Below are 17,487 nucleotides of genomic sequence, written 5' to 3'. Positions count from 1 at the left end.
AGGGGAAATTAGAAAAGGAAAAACAACACAAAAAACCCAGATAGACAGTGTATCCCTTTGTTCAAAAAGTGCTAATAACATGATAATTTATTCAGTAAAGACAAATATATTTATTGCTACATTCTAATCAGCAAATCCTATTGATTCTTTTTTTTTTCTCATCTTTCTAGGAAATGTACTCCCAAACTAAGCCCAAGATGCAAAGTTTGGTTCAGTGGGGGTTAGGTAAGTTGATTTTTAATTAGGCATAATCAGTTTGTTTGACATTGGATTCTTTAACTGGGAGTCCATGGATGGGCTCCAGGAGATCTGTGAATTCCTTAAAATTGTGTGTAGAATTTTAGAGCTATTTGGATTTTTCTGGAAAGAGGATCTATGTTTTTCATCAGATTTCAGAGAACTAGTGTCCCCAAACACTCAGGTAAGTTTCTTCAAGATCATTAGGATTGTTGGCCTAGCAGGTGCAGATACACTGGATTTTCTTTCTTTAAATCTATTTCCAGGTGCAATGTCCTAACTCATCTATAGGTTTTCAGAATCAGGATAGCTCATTGGCACAGCTATTAACACATTTTATAGAAGTTTAGAGGCAGGAAGGAACTGGGCTGGTGTGCCTAGGAAAGGCTTTATTACATAATTCGTAGTGTTCTTACATGTTTTCATTTGTTTTTTATCGCCTTTGATTGTTTTTCACATTCACTTAACATATACACTCATAAACTGGTTTCACAGACTGTGTTCTAACTAATATCAGGAACTGATAAATTAATAGACATTGATCATATTTCATTCCCTTTATTGGACATCTCAGCCAGTCATCCTCTTGTTTTTACAAGTGTTTCCGTGACAGAATAAAATAAGCATGAGTACAATTTGTTTCTTTGTGAAGATTATCATAGTATTGATGCACTGATACCCCTGAGACTACTATATAAGTAAATTCTTCATTTGAAGACAGACATATCAGTAGCTTACCACTTCTTTAAATTATTCATGTATGTTAATTAATATCTTAATTTTATAAACACTTATTTAGTGCTTATTATGTGTCAGGAACTAGTCTAAGTGCTTTGAAAGTATTAATTTATGTACAATCCTCATAACAACCTTGGCAGTTAGGTACTTTGTTACCTTCATTTTTTACCTGAGAAAGCTAAAGAACTCCTGATCTTTTATCTATATGGGTGACTGAGGTGTCTCTTCATTGTCGCCTATCATTTCCCATTGATTCACAGCAGTAGGCAGTATTTGCAATATGAGTCTTTTTTTTCTTCTCCTGGACTCATAGTTACTGCAAAGACTTAAGAAACGTTCCATTATGAGTTGCATTGTTGTCTGCCAAGGCAGTCAGTCCATTTCCCAGGAATCATAGCCAAGACATGTTGCTAGAAGCTGGGCTTCATATTTAGTGTAGTCTTACAGCATACCTTCTTTCCCATTTCTTTGTGATTTTCCCACTTTGGCTCAGCTCACCAAGGCATCTGGGTGTCCTTCTATCACCTGCTCTGTGTGCCTGTCTAGAATTGAAAATACCATGCTAGTAGGCAAAAATAAAGGGAAGCAGAAAATTGCCTCAAATGACCCAGACAAGAGGATGAAAAGTTAAAACCAGGTTAAAGGCAAAATAAGTAAAAGGCCAGACAGGAATTGGTGCAAAGAACACAAGCTGTATAGTAGTATTTAAAATGATCACCACATTTCCCAAAGAAACCAAGAAAAGAATAACTGGCACATGCCTAGTATTATCTAGACGAGAGAATTATTGAGTATTCCAATTAGTTCAGTTCCATGTATGTCTGTTAAGTCACCATCGTGGCAGGCATTGAAGAGAGAGGCTGATTGAGACAGTGGTCACAGCCAGTGAGGTGCATATAATAAAGTGTTCAATACTAGCACAAATACAGAGACAGTCGTAGACCACCATTGAAGGTACAGAGGAAAGAGACTAGTTTAACAGAGATTGGGGAGATGGGAGCAGTCAGGGAAGGAGTTCTGAGATGAGTCTTGAAGGAACAGTTAGCCACACCAAAACATGGGGGTGGGAGTTGGGAGGCATTCCACACAGAGGGCACAGCATGACCAAGGCTTGGAGTGGTGACTTAGTGTTGCGTGTGCCAGGAACTGGAAGCAGGTCGGGAGTGCTGAAGATGAGATTGAGAGACCTGCAGGCTTTTCAAGTTATGACCTAGCTGAAATCCCTTTGTTAATTCATTCAGTATCCATTAACTCCTAGCAGGGCTTCAAATAAGTATCTGTTGAGTGAACATCCACTATTTACCACTGGGGGAAAATGACATAGAAGTCTAAGCAGTCCACCATTAAGGAGCAGATATTCTCTTTGAGGAGACATAAAATACACCCTGAATAATTAAAAACAAGGGCCATACAATTAGGCATCAGATGACGGTAGAGAAAATAAATATGGTGGGACTTTAGAGGAGAAAGAGAGGTGTGGGCTGATAAGTATAGGAAAGGCTTTTCTGAGGAGGTAGGACTTAAGTTGGCTTTTATTTGGTGGCATTGGCTCAGGGGAGAGGAGAGGCGGCATCATGTGAATGAGGTCATAATGCATGGTCAGGTGTGGCAAGTAGACTCACATGTTGCATTTATTTGTATTTATTTTATCTATCAACAGTGACTATTTCCTGCATATACTTGCACTACAAGTTTCCTTCATTATCCAGATTTATTCTTATCTTGAGTTTAAATAATGAATTCAGATGGCAAAAGATACATTTTTTTTCCAGAGTCTAATGTATTTGGTTCCTGAATTTTAGAGAGCAAGCAGCAAAGCTTCTGATAGCAACAGATCTATCCAAAGATTTATCCAAATTTATTCTGTTTCTGTGTTTGGATAGCAAGGGATTCCTATATTTGTCTTTCTGCCCTTATGAATAATTGATTCAGATCTGTTGCCTTCAGGAATATGAAGGTAATCTAACATTACTTTATTGTCAGAATGTCGTCAGGCTAAAAAGTTGTTTGAAAATTGGATACTTGCTATGTAACTAGTAAATCATGTTTATCTCTTACATAAAAAGAACTTGTTGAAAAGAAGCATATTAACAGAAAGCAAAGAATACATTATTTGAAAAGCATTTGCTACTACATATTGCTGCTTATATTTGACTTTTTTGTTTTGTTCTTTTTGTTTATGTTTATTTTTAATTGAAATATAGTTGATGTACATGTTTTGTTTTTTAATGAGCAATTTATAAAACTGTTTCCTGGTCTGATTCTATTGTAGACAGCTATGAATATCTCCAAAATGCACCTCCTGGATTTTTTCCAAGACTTGGTGTTATTGGTTTTGCTGGAGTTGTTGGACTCCTTTTGGCTAGAGGTAGGTACAATTTTGTAGTTTTTTTTTTTTTAAACAGTTCATAAGGGAGACATAACATATACATTTGATTCTTTCTTTTCACTTACCAGTTTTTGGAGTAATGAGTTAGTTCCTGAATATGGCCTTCTTGATGTATAATTGATATGGTTGTTTTCTCCAGTATATTTGATTTTAAACATATATAGAAATTGTAAAAAAATAAAATGAAAGAAATTATATACTTTTGGTTACAAAAAGAAAACTAAAAATGGATTAAAGACCTAAATGTAAGGCCAGACACTATCAAACTCTTAGAGGAAAACATAGGCAGAACACTCTATGACATACATCACAGCAAGATCCTTTTTGACCCACCTCCTAGAGAAATGGAAATAAAAACAAAAATAAACAAATGGGACCCAATGAAACTTAAAAGCTTTTGCACAGCAAAGGAAACCATAAACAAGATGAAAAGACAACCCTCAGAATGGGAAAAAATATTTGCAAATGAAGCAACTGACAAAGGATTAATCTCCAAAATTTACAAGCAGCTCATGCAGCTCAATATCAAAAAAACAAACAACCCAATCCAAAAATGGGCAGAAGACCTAAACAGACATTTCTCCAAAGAAGATATACAGATTGCCAACAAACACATGAAAGAATGCTCAACATCATTAATCATTAGAGAAATGCAAATCAAAACTACAAAGAGGGGCTTCCCTAGTGGCGCAGTGGTTGAGAATCTGCCTGCCAATGCAGGGGACACGGGTTCGAGCCCTGGTCTGGGAAGATCCCACATGCCACGGAGCAGCTGGGCCCGTGAGCGACAACTACTGAGCCTGCGCGTCTGGAGCCTGTGCCCCGCAACGGGAGGGGCCGCGATAGTGAAAGGCCCGCGCACCGCGATGAAGAGCGGTCCCCGCACCGTGATGAAGAGTGGCCCCCGCTTGCCGCAACTAAAGCCCTCGCACGAACCGAAGACCCAACACAGCCATAAATAAATAAATAAATAAATAAAGTAGCTATAAATGTATGACATAAATTAAAAAAAAAAAAAAAACCTACAATGAGATATCATCTCACACCGGTCAGAATGGCCATCATCAAAAAATCTAGAAACAATAAATGCTGGAGAGGGTGTGGAGAAAAGGGAACACTCTTGCACTGTTGGTGGGAATGTAAACTGATACAGCCACTATGGAGAACAGTATGGAGGTTCCTTAAAAAACTAAAAATAGAACTACCATACGACCCAGCAATCCCACTACTGGGCATATACCCTGAGAACACCATAATTCAAAAAGAGTCATGTACCAAAATGTTCATTGCAGCTCTATTTACAATAGCCAGGACATGGAAGCAACCTAAGTGTCCATCGACAGATGAATGGATAAAGAAGATGTGGCACATATATACAATGGAATGTTACCCAGCCATAAAAAGAAACGAAATTGAGTTATTTGTAGTGAGATGGGTGGACCTAGAGTCTGTCATACAGAGTGAAGTAAGTCAGAAAGAGAAAAACAAATACCGTATGCTAACACATATATATGGAATCTAAGAAAAAAAAAGATCATGAAAAACCTAGGGGCAAGACGGGAATAAAGACACAGACCTACTAGAGAATGGACTTGAGGATATGGGGAGGGGAAAGGGTAAGCTGGGACAAAGTGAGAGAGTTGCATGGACATATATACACTACCAAACGTAAAATAGATAGCTAGTGGGAAGCAGCTGCATAGCACAGGGAGATCAGCTCGGTGCTCTGTGACCAGCTAGAGGGGTAGGATAGGGAGGGAGGGAGGGAGGGAGACGCAAGAGGGAAGAGATATGGGAACATATGTATATGTATAACTGATTCACTTTGTTATAAAGCAGAAACTAACATACCATTGTAAAGCAATTATACTCCAATAAAGATGTTTAAAAAAAAAAGATAATTTTCCCTAATAAGAACCTACTGAATATCACAGGGAACTCTATTCAATACTCTGTGATGACCTATATGGGAATAGAGTATAGAAAAGGGTAGATATATGTATATGTATCACTGACTCACTTTGCTGTACAGCAGAAACTAACACAGCATTGTAAATCAACTATACTCCAATAAAAAATTAATTAGAATAAAAAAAAAGAAATTAGTTATCCTTTATAGGTACACTTACTTGGTCAAATTCCTGTTGCTCTTTGATACAGAAAGAGTGAACTTTCATTAATGAAGATCTATCACACCTGAGAAACTGTAAATGTTTCACTATTAAGATTAGGCTATTAGGGCTTCCCTGTTGGTGCAGTGGTTAAAAATCCGCCTGCCAATGCAGGGGACGTGGGTTTGAGCCCTGGCCTGGGAAGATCCCACATGCCACAGAGCAACTGGGCCCGTGCACCACACCTACTGAGCCCGCGAGCCACAACTACTGAAGCCCACGTGCCACAACTACTGAAGCCCACACACCTAGAGCCCATGCTCCACAATAAGAGAAGCCACCTCAATGAGAAGCCCGCACACCACAACGAAGAGTGGCCCCCACTCCCTGCAACTAGAGAAAGCCCGTGCACAGCAATAAAGACCCAATGCAGCCAAAAATAAATAAAATAAATTTATATTAAAATAAAAGATCAGGCTATTATTCCTAGTAACAGTGATTTCATGGAGAGTTTATTAATTTCTTGATGTCTTGTACCTTCAGTCAGTGATGATAAAAACTTCTAAAAATACTTAAAATTAGGGACTTCCCTGGGGTCCAGTGGTTAAGAATCCACCTTCCAGTGCAGGGGATGCGGGTTCCATTCCTGGTCGGGGAACTAGGATCCCACGTGCCATAGGGCAACTAAGCCTGCGTGCCACAACTACTGAGCCCGCACGCTCTGGAGCCTTTGCACCACAACTAGAGAGCCCGTGCACCACAACTACTGAGCCCCTGTGCTCTAGAGCCCACGCGCTACAACTAGAAAGAAGCCCGTGCACTGCAACGAAGAGCCTGCATGCTACAAGGATCCCGCGTGCCACAACTAAGACCTAATGCAGCGAAATAAATAAATATTTTTTAAAAATATACTTAAAATTAAAAGCTAACAAATATCAACTTAAAGATATTACTACACCTTACTGCTGGATTACAAAACATTTATAGGAAATACAGGATGGTAAAATACTTCATTATAATGAGATGAATTTGTTATGAACTACTTGAAGTTTCACTGATTGTAAAATTCAGACTTCACAAAAATTCCTAAATTATAAAGATTATGAACCCTGTAATCGGTCCCCATAAAAGATAACTATAGAGACTGGTCTTATAACCATTTCTCAATATTAAAAACCTTCCTATACATGCCTTAACCGCTCTTTTAGAATCTGGAAGAATGCTGCCCTGGTGCCACTCCCCCAGTGTGTGGAGTGAACTCCTGTTGTAGTTTTTGTGTCCTCCTCCCGTCTTGTGCAGGATATATAAGAATTAAATGCAGAGTTTATTTTTACTAATCAGCTTGGGCAATAGTTGAACCAGCTTTTTGTCCCAAACTTCTTTCCCCTCCTTCTGTAAAGCTGTCTAGGAAAGCATTCCTATCTTATTTAGATAGTGTTTAGAATTTATGAAGATCCCAAGGCCAAGGTGTTGGAATTTGACTGGGTGTTAGGGAGCCAGGAACGTGGAATCAAGTGAGATTAGCTTCCTCCTTCCCTCTCCATGGGTAGAGCATGTGGAGCAGTTTTACAGCCCTAAAGAGAGCTCCCTGTGCCATGTGTGCTCTTTACACCGTGTTTATCTCCTGCATATCCACTGTGGTGACTGTCCTGAGGACGACTGGGGGCTATGCTCTCCTGGGCAGAACAGCAGCAGAAGGACACCACTACTGCGGGTCCTTTGTCTTTGCTTTTGTTTTCTTGCTTGTTTATATGTTCCTCTCTCTCCTTCCTTTTCCTGAGAGGGCTCGGTTGTATTAAAATAATTTAAAACCTTAATTCTTTTTCAGAAAAGTACACACGCACACATACTCATGCGCACATACCAAACAACAGATCTTTTCCTGTGGGTGCTGGGGTACAAGGGCCTGAGGTAAACAATGTTGGGGTGGGGGATCCCTAAGCAAGATGAGTGGGGAGTGGGAGGGTAGGTATGTTCATGGGTGGTCAGAGTGATTTTCAGGCCCCTCCAGGTCCCCTATGCTGGCAGCAGTACGATGGGCTCAGAAGGTTCCTCCTGGTGGAGTTTCATTTCTTCTTTGTTTTCAGTCTAACATTTTATTTATTTTAATTTTATTTTTTAATAAAAGTTATATGGGGCTTCCCTGGTGGCGCAGTGGTTGGGAATCTGCCTGCCAATGCAGGGGACACGGGTTTGAGCCCTGGTCTGGGAAGATCCCACATGCCGCGGAGCGGCTAGGCCCGTGAGCCACAATTACTGAGCCTGCGCGTCTGGAGCCTGTGCTCCGCAACAAGAGAGGCCGCGATAGTGAGAGGACCGCGCATCGCGATGAAGAGTGGCCCCCGCTTGCCGCGACTGGAGAAGGCCCTTGCACAGAAACGAAGACCCAACACAGCCATAAATAAATACATAAATAAAAATTAAAAAACAGGAGCTGTTGTTTAAAAAAAAATAAATAAATAAAAAAAATAAAAGTTATATGTATTTAAGGTGTACAACATGATGTTTTGATACACGTATGCATAGTGAAATTATTACTAGAGTCGAGCTAATTAATATATCTTCTCATATAGTTACCTTTTTTGTGATGAGAGCACCTGAAATCTCCTCTTAGTAAATGTCCAGGGTTCAGTATTATTAACTGTAGTCATCATGCCGTACCTTAGATCTCTAGACTTATTCATCCTACATAGCTGCACCTTTGTACCCTTTGACCAATATCTCCCCATTTCTCCCACCTCCCCACTCCTGATAACCACCCTTCTACTCTCTGCTTCTATGTATTTGACTTTTTTAGATTCTACATATCAGTGAGATCTTGCACTGTTTTTTCTTTCTCTGTCTGGCTTATTTCACTTAGCATAATGTCCTCCAGGTTCATCCATATTTTTGCACATGGTAGAATGTCCTTCCTTTTAAAGGCTGAATAATATTCCATTGCAAATATATACCACAATTTCTTTATCCATTCTTCCATTGAAAGACACTTAGTTTGGTTTCATGTCTTGGCTATTGTGAATAATGCTGCAGTGAACATGGGATACTTCAAGATACTGATTTCATTTCCTTTGGGTATATACCCAGAAGAGGGATTGCTGGATCATATGGATAGGTTTCTTGAGCATTCGGCAGATAACGGTGGTGAGGGTGGCCAGGACTGTGGTGAGGACAAGAGGTACTTCTCTGGAAGAGAGATGAGTGGATGATCATTCAGAGGAAGTGGGCCCAGCCAGGACACCCAAGGGTGGCAGGTGGTCGTTGCCCACCGTTGTTGCCTTCTGGTGGCTCCCTCCAGCACTGGCAGCCAGTGGTTCCCCTCTGGCAATGCTGACGGTTACAGTGTAGACCACTGGCTTCTTGGGAGGTGTGGGTGTGGAGATAGGCAGGGAGACAGGGGATTGCACTTTCTTCCAGAAGCTCTGGGGCCCCCAGCTCATTGTGTGAACCACTAGGAGCTAGAAGCTCAAGAGCTGCTGCCTATCAGCTTTCCCTAGAGGAGTGAAAAATGGCTGGTTGGAGGGTTTGCTGTCCTTCACCTGGTCCTCACCTTCATGAGCTGCCCAGGTGCTTAAAGCTTCAAGTGTACAGGTGGGCTTCCAGAGGTGTAAAAGGCTTTTCTCTTCTAGAGTAATTATAGCCTTTCAGTCAAGGCAGTAGGACAGGGAGAGAAACATAATATTAAGAGTCTAGATTGATAGTATTTGTATTCTCTTCTGTAACCCCAGTTCCATTTTGGGGGATTTGTCTGTTTAAAGTTTAAGACCGATAAACAGCACTTACATTCTTCTTTGTAAATGTGAGTAACATACATTGCACTAGCATCTATATGCGTCCCATCTCAAAAACCCCATGCCTCTGAGTGGAGACTGTTTCTTGTGTCAAGTCCATTTCTAGTGTATTCTCCAGTTTTACCCTCTACCAGTTTTCTTAATCTCATTCTCATTTCTCCCAGCTCTCCATCCTTCTGTCTGTTCATTTCCCCTTTCCCAGGGCTCTACGTATTCTCACAGTCTAGACTGAGACTCAGTCAACACAGCTGTTGTCTTGGGACATGGCTCCACGCTCTCTTGGGTTTGACTCCCTTTGCCTGGGGTCCATGTTGTCTTCTCCTAGGTTTGCTGCCTGTTGTTGAACTACATGCTTAAGTCACTTTCGAAAAAGCCTATGTTGGAGGTAAACTTTCCAAGTTTTTGCAAGTCTGAAAGGACTCATACCTAGTGATCGTTTGGTTGGTCGTAGAATTTGTTCTCCATCAAAACTTTGAAGGCTGCATCTTCTAGCACCCAGCGTTGCAGGTGTGAGAGTCAGCAACCAGTCTGCATGATTGTTCCGTATGAAGTGATTCATTTTTTTCTTTTTTTCTGGAAGCTTTGAGGATCTTCTCTTAGTCTTCAGTGTTCTGAACTTCCATGGTGCTGTGACTACATATAGATGTTTTTCATTCTTTGGTTGGGCATTTTGGTGGCTTGCAGCCCTCAGCTGTAGGCAAATATATATCTTGTATTTATTTGAAAATTTCCTCTCATTCTTTTTCTTTCCTGAACACGAATTCATTTGTGATTGAGCTATTTAAACTGACCCCATATGTCTCTTGTATTTTCTTGACTATTTTATTCTTTTTGCATTAGTTTACTTTGGTCATTTCCAAGAGCTCTTTTCTGCTCTCTTTTCACAGAACTCATTTTTCTTTTAATGCAGTAGCTTCTTGAATTTATTGATGATACTTAATAACAGGTTTAGTTTTGTTTTTAAGTTCTTCTCTTTCCTTTAGGGTCATTTTCCCTTCTTGCTTGTCTTGATCTTCTCTTTTATGTTGCAGGCTTTCCTCAGCTTTCCTCAGTTGTACAGTCATGTTTAAGAACAAGGCAAAAAACAAAACAAGAAAGAACAAAGCAATTGAAACTCTAATAAGAACTTTTTGCGTATAGATGGGGCTTGCTGGCAAGCAGGTTCTCCCTCAGGGTGAGCCAAAAGGGGACTGCCCTTAGGTGGGGGGGTGACAGTGCCCACCTGGGGAAGGCTGGACCCTCAGCACTAACACGCACATGCACTCACACCAGCTGTCTCGGTTCTCAGCAGCAAATCCATGGCATTTCTTCCGCGATACCCTGCCCCCCTTTTAAGATTTTGTCTGGCGAGATGGCATGACTACAGGCAGTTTTGCACTGGCATGGCATGGAGGAAGGAGAGGCTCACCTGGTCCATGCACAGGACTTGTATTTCTCCCTCTATCTTGATCCCTGGTTGCCCTCTCCACCCTGCATGGTACCTGACATCTCTGGGCTGCCAGGGACATTCTGCTCCCTCCTCTGCTGTGGCCCCTGCTCAGGATTTAAAGGCTGTCTGTCCTCTTGCTCCCATCCACTCTCCGTTTTCTGAAACTTGCTTGAGACTTCTTAATAGCCACTAGCCCCTCCATACATTTTCTCTTCGTTTTGGGTTTATTATCTGTATTTTATTCTTTTACTGTTATTTTTATGGGATATTGGAAAGGAGAGGAGAGGAATGCTTGCATTCAGTATTTAAATAGGAAGCCAGTTTACTATGAAAGAATGTAAACCTTAGAAACCAAAATAATGTCTGGTTTTCTTTTTAAAACAATCTTTTTTTCTGTTTCCTTAGAAATGGTAGTTCTCTTGAAAACATTGTATTGATGAAAAAAGCCAGGTGCAAAGGACTACATATTATATAATTCCATTTATACGAAATGTCCAGAGTAGGCAAATCCATAGAGCTAGAAAGTAGATTAATGGTTTCCTAGGGCTGGAGGTGATGGAGGAATTGGGGGGTGACTGCTCACGGATGTGGGGATTCTTTTTGGGTGATCACTTCTAAAATTAATTGTGGTGATGGCCGTGTACCTCTGTGAATACACTAAAAGCCGTTGAATGGTACAATTTAAGTGGGTGAGTTGTGTGAATTGTATCTTCCTAAAGCTATGAAAATGTGGTGGTCCTTTTTGGTTCATATATTAGACACATTCTCTGTCAGTCTAAGACCAAAGAAGTCTTACTCAATGTTAGATATATGACGGAAACTGTAATGGTGAAGATAATGAATACTCTGATGGTGTCCATAACCTTTTTATAATAGGTTCAAAAATAAAGAAGCTGGTGTATCCACCTGGTTTCATGGGATTAGCTGCCTCTCTTTATTATCCACAACAAGCCATCGTATTTGTCCAGGTAAGTTAGATCCAGTAAGCTTGCATGTCCTTTGTTCTTGCTTATGTATGTATAGGTTTACTGCTTAATTTAATTTTATTTTGCAGCCTTTCTAACACCAGACTAAAATTTGTTTGCACATATAAATGAACTACAACAAATTTAAATGTTTTTCTGCACTATGTACCTCAGTTCTGGCCCTCCGTCCAATGTCAGTATTCAGAGAATGCATGCTAATTTGAATATTAATCAAAGAAAATTTGCTATGCCTTTTTTTTGCATAATTACATGGAAATCTAGAGACTCAAATTCCAAAGCTGATAGTTACAGGTCATTCTCAGTTTGGGCTTATCTGGTCACAACCTGCCCTCCTTGGAGTTGCAGGCACGGGCCTGTGCTCTGGCCCTCTGCGCCTTCTCCCTCATCCTGGTGCTAGCCTTGCTTTCCTTGCTGGGGACTACAGGGAGTGCAGTCCCTTCTGCTGGGAACGCCTTTCTCAGGGCTGTCAGTTGGCTGCTCCTTTCCTACCCTTCAGGCCTCAGTTTGATGGCATCCTGGCAAGTAGAACACAGTGGCAAGAACACGGATAAAGCTGATGCCTTAGTCAGCTTGAGCTGCCGTAACAAAATACCACAGACTGTGAGGCTTAAATAACAGAAATTTATTTTCTCACAGTTCTGGAGGCTGGAAGTCCAAGATCAAGGTGTCAGCAAGGTTGGTTTCTCCTGAGGCCTCTCTCCGGGACTTGCAGATGGCCACCTTCTCCCTGTGTCCTCACATGGCCTTGTCATTGTGCGTGCACTCCCCTGGTTTATCATCCTTGCCTTATAATGACACTAGTTAGATTAGAGCTCTACCCTTATGACGAACTTGACCTTAATTACCTCTCTAAAGGCCCTGTCTCCAAATACAGTCTACTGTATTAACACTGTGGGTTAGGGCTTCAATATATGAATTTTGGGGGGTACAATTCAGTCCATAACAGCTGGACCAGCAGTTCTCAGAGTGTAGTCCCCGGCCCAGCAGCATCAGGATCACCTGGGAACTTGTCAGGAATGCACATTTTCAGGCTCCAACCCGGGCCTACTGACTCAGACACTCTGAGGGTTAGGGCCAGCAATATGTGGTTTAGCAAGCCCTCCGGGGGATTTTTAGCAAGCCCATAATATTTGAGAACCACTGATAAAGACTAGACTCTCTCCGGGCAGTGGTATGTGGACTTAGTGCGACTCTACATGTAGAGGCCCTTGGAAAACTGGCAAGAGCAAGGCAGACTCGAGGTTTTGAGGTCCTAGACAGCTTATGGAGACAAGGACTCATTTGCCAGAATTGCCATCTCACACTGAGACTTGGTCCTAGGAGGAATAGCAGTGCCATCACCAGATTTGGGCCCTGAGGGCTCTGAGCCAAACTGACCTGAAACTGTGCCCCCTGGAGTCCTTGTGACAGTATCGAGTCTAGATTCCTAGATGGTGCTGCAGTTGAAGGTGGGAGCCCAGTGGCTCCAGCTGCGGGAAATTGTTGCCTTTGGTGGCAAATACCAGTAAGATCTTCGTGGCATGGCCTTAACATTGTTTGCAGCAGTCCTGGAGGCAGACAGTTACTGGTCCTCTGCCTGCTTCAGCCCCAGCTCTGGAACAGTGAATCGTGTCTGCCTGCCCTAGATCATAAAAATGATCAAACATCATCTCAGTCTGTTATGGTGTAAATAGTAAATTGGCTGCTGGTTGAGAAGCATATGTGGCTGCCCTCTGAGTAGAGGTCTTTTTTTATCTTATATGCCACAGCATATGTTGCAAAAGATTTTTTGTATTCACAACCAAGATAGTAGCATGCAAATCTGAGTTGTATTCTAATTTATTTTTAAAGTCAGTGGGAAGGAGTTTTGTCTTTTATTTTGTACCTAGGGTAAGCCAGAGCAAAGCAATTAACTAGTTTCACTAGATATAAAACATTAGTGATCTGTTTGGGATGATGAAAACGTTTTGAAAATGGATAGTGGTGATGGCTGCATAGCATCGTGAATGTAATTAATGCCACTGAATTGTACACCTAAAAGTGGTTAAAATGGTAAATGTTATATTATGTGTATTTGCCACAGTAAAACAAAACAACATCAGCGACTGAAAGAGAATTTCTGATACCGTTTTAGTGTCATTTAGTTCCTATTTCACAGTTTCTTTTCTACTTCCTCTTCTTTTTTATTCTTTTTTTTAATGAATGCCATGACCTTGGACAAGCCACTTAATCACTTATATTCTGTTTTCTGTTCAGTAGTGTTTGGAGAAAAGTACTGTAAGAAAACCCTTAAAGTGATGGCAAATATTATTTTTCTCTCAAATTTAAAGCACTGAAAACAGTGCCATACTCATGATAAATGCTTGATATGTCTACCAGTGGGTCTGAGAATCATATCATATTCTAAGAACAGTTGGAGCAACTGGAAGAATGTAACTTGTAAGAAACCAGCATGTTGCAGCAACCCCTGGATTTATTAGCACTGTGATCTTGGATGAGTCACTTGGCCTCTGAATATTTCCTTACAGTCTTTGCCTACTTACCACATAGGGTTGTTATATAGAATAGAGATAAATCATGTGAATGTGCTTTGTAAAGTAAAATGCTATACATTGACAAATTATTATAAAAATTAGGAAGAGAATAATAACTGCTTTCAGAAAATTGAAGTACTGTCATTTAGAAGAATAATCAATATGGTCATAAGTAGGACCAACGAATGCAAATTATTGGAAGCATTTTTTTAAGAAAGCTCAATACTTAAAAAAAAAGTTTCCAACAATTAAAGCCAGCAGGCCAAAGTTGGACAAGTGCATTTTAAGGTAGTGAGCTCACTGACCCCAAAATATTCTCTGACCCTGGGGCCTACCTCTCAGGATGTTGTAGAAAGGATTTTGAAACAGGAGGCAAAATCGCTGTAGAAACTCAAAGACTTTATGTTTTGAGGGATCTGGGAAGACTGAGAGCATCTTTACTGAGCTCACCTATTTTTTTACGTAGCCCCTAAAATGAATGATTGATTTTAAGCTTGATTTTCAGACTTGTTTGGCTGTTACGTGCTAGATGTGATAGGTAGTAGCCTTCCTTCTTGTCTGATCTTCAGGCATTTCCCATATCAGCAATGATCCACATTTTTTTTTCCTTGAAATTGTGAAAGTTTGAAATATACACCTATAATTTATGGCAAATTATTTTAAACAGTAACTATACACGGGCAAGCTATTTTTTCTTTTTATGCTATCATTCTTACTATCTTTTATTTGCTTACATTGCACAGTTTTAATGTGTATGTCCCAAGATTCCTGTGTTTGTCGTATGCTTAAATACAGTTCTTTTGGAAACAGGACAAAAGAAAACAGAAAATTCTCTTCCTTACCACTTCATGTATGGAATAGCAATGGATCTTTTATATTTTGTTTCAAGGTCAGTGGGGAGAAATTATATGACTGGGGTTTACGAGGATACATAGTCGTTGAAGATTTGTGGAAGGAGAATATTCAAAAGGTGAGAAAGATCTTTTTCATTATCTTCCTTTTGGTTTAAATATGTGGTTTCTCTCGGGTTTTATAAAATTCTTGATGCCCTGTTGCTTGCTCTTGCTTTTTCTGTTTGTATTTCCTTATGCTTCTAGCTCAGATTCTCTGGTGGCCTTTATTGGAGGAGCAATAGAACCTCTGTGCATTTGATTATTTTCAGCAGGGCTGAATAAGTGGGGACCATAAAATACATTCCACCCCAGTCTTAGACCATAATTTCCACTGTATTGTATTTACAGTTGGCTCAAAGTGTTGCATATTATCTGAAAGTTTTTTCAAAACTAGATTCAAAGGGAACATGCTATGCTCCCAGCAAAAGACAAATAACCGAGACTCCTCCTCTTGCTATTTCATTCATCATAGGCTTCATTCTTCACTTTATCAGTACTGTAACTGTTCATCCCCTAGCCTATGGGCCCAGTTAAGGGCATATACAGGACCAGGCACCAGTTACAGGCCACTGTGCTGATTGGTGGGCGAACAGCAGAGGGGAAAAGGTTGTGGAATTATAAGGACAGGTCATTTTTTTGTCTCTTCTCACAGCCACTTAGCTGATTAAATGTTGCCTATGTTTGCTGGGACATTCTCTCTTTCCTCTGATAAGGATTAGTGAATATAGAACAAGGCATCATGTCTCCTCCAAGCACTCAGAGGCACAGCTCGATAAGGAAGAATTAGGGTTCTTATTATTAACATACCTTCTGTATCATAGAATACTTTTGACTCCTGTCATCTCAAATCAGAATACCCTTTTTAAAAATATAAATACCTAGGGACTTCCCTGGTGGTCCAGTGGTTAGGCTCCGAGCTTCCACTGCAGGGGGCATGGGTTCGATCCCTGGTCGGGGAACTAAGATCCCGCATGCTATGCGGCATGGCCCATAAATAAATAGCTAGATAGATAAATAGATACATACATACATACCTATCTCAAAACCCAGGATTTCGAACTGGAATTTGGAAGTAACATTACGGAATAAATTATAAGCCCTCCTCATTAGTTACATAAATAATCTTCCAGTGAAATCGTAAGACTAATTATTGTACTGGTGATTTGTAAATGAATTAGTCTCTGTTGAGCCTGTTTATACTAGCTCTTGAGTAGGAAGTTCTGTATTAATATCAAGTGCCCTTTGGCAATCCCTTTTAAAGAATAAACGCTCATAGTTTTATTTTCATTTCTCTGACATTTTCTTTGGAAGCTTTCTTTCCTGTTTAAAAAATTCCTTAAGTCCACACTGAGTTTAATATGGGAAAGGAAACAGAATGTCAGGAAAGCTATACACAGCCTTAGAAAGAAATGTGGAAAATGAAACTCCTCCTCAGCTCTGAGTGCTCACTGTGGTGTCAGTGCAGAACCGAGGCACATGAAAGCTATGGTGGGGGGGATCCCCTGGGAGCCTCTGAGCGCTCACTGTGGTGTTAGGCAGACACGTGCACACCAATGGGACTGTGGTTGGAATGCAAGCTAAGCAGAACAGCATTTTATGGTAATTTGAAAACATTGCCTATTACAGCTACTCGTATTTACATGCAAGTCTTTGGGGAGTGAGATAGTAAAGATGCCTAATTAGCCTGGGGTTGGTCTGCATGTCTCCTCTGGTCTTCTTTCTATGCTCTTGAGCGTCACTGAGAGCTTAGTGTTCTTCCATTCATTTACTCTCAAAGCACAGTTGTCCTGACAGCTATCTGTTGTGAATAGAAGATAATAAAATGGATGTTGACTACTTAAACATTTAGCACAAGTTTTTGTGTTTTTTTAAATTAATTAATTAATTTATTTATTTATTTTTGGCTGTGTTGGGTCTTCGTTTCTGTGCGAGGGCTTTCTCTAGTTGCGGCGAGAGGGGGCCACTCTTCATCGCGGTGCGCGGGCCTCTCACTATCGCGGCCTCTCTTGTTGCGGAGCACAGGCTCCAGACGCGCAGGCTCAGTAGTTGTGCCTCACAGGCCTAGTAGCTCCGCGGCATGTGGGATCTTCCCAGACCAGGGCTCGAACCCATGTCCCCTGCATTGGCAGGCAGATTCTCAACCACTGCGCCACCAGGGAAGCCCTAGCACAAGTTTTAAATGAAAAATATCAGAAGGCCTTATTAATTCAAGATTTGATATAGTTAGATTTTGGGAATTATTTGATATGTACATACTTTTGGTTGTAAATAGTCAAAGAAATTTGTGGACATTGTGTTTAAAATGGGGCCCTGAGGGACTTCCCTGGTGGTCCAGTGGTTAAGGCTCTGTGCTTCCAATGCAGGGGAACTAGATCCCTGCATGCCACAAATTTCTTTGACTAT

At 40.7% G+C, this 17,487-nt stretch overlaps 1 protein-coding gene across 3 annotated transcripts in view; it reads left to right on the top strand.

Moving 5' to 3' along the window:
- APOO (apolipoprotein O) overlaps positions 1-17,487 on the top strand; it is a 58,703-nt gene that overhangs the window by 27,733 nt on the left and 13,483 nt on the right. For all 3 annotated transcript variants that reach the window (XM_036841082.1, XM_036841081.1, XM_036841080.1), the window contains 4 exons: positions 171-225; positions 3,248-3,343; positions 11,569-11,660; positions 15,081-15,161. In XM_036841082.1, coding sequence (XP_036696977.1) covers positions 171-225; positions 3,248-3,343; positions 11,569-11,660; positions 15,081-15,161 — 324 coding nt within the window. The remainder of the gene's footprint in view (positions 1-170; positions 226-3,247; positions 3,344-11,568; positions 11,661-15,080; positions 15,162-17,487) is intronic.

The sequence above is a fragment of the Balaenoptera musculus genome, chromosome X (assembly GCF_009873245.2).
Source record: "Balaenoptera musculus isolate JJ_BM4_2016_0621 chromosome X, mBalMus1.pri.v3, whole genome shotgun sequence".
Lineage (NCBI taxonomy): Eukaryota > Metazoa > Chordata > Mammalia > Artiodactyla > Balaenopteridae > Balaenoptera > Balaenoptera musculus.
Note: the sequence above shows the minus strand (reverse complement) of the source record. Positions and strands in the feature narration are given on the sequence as shown.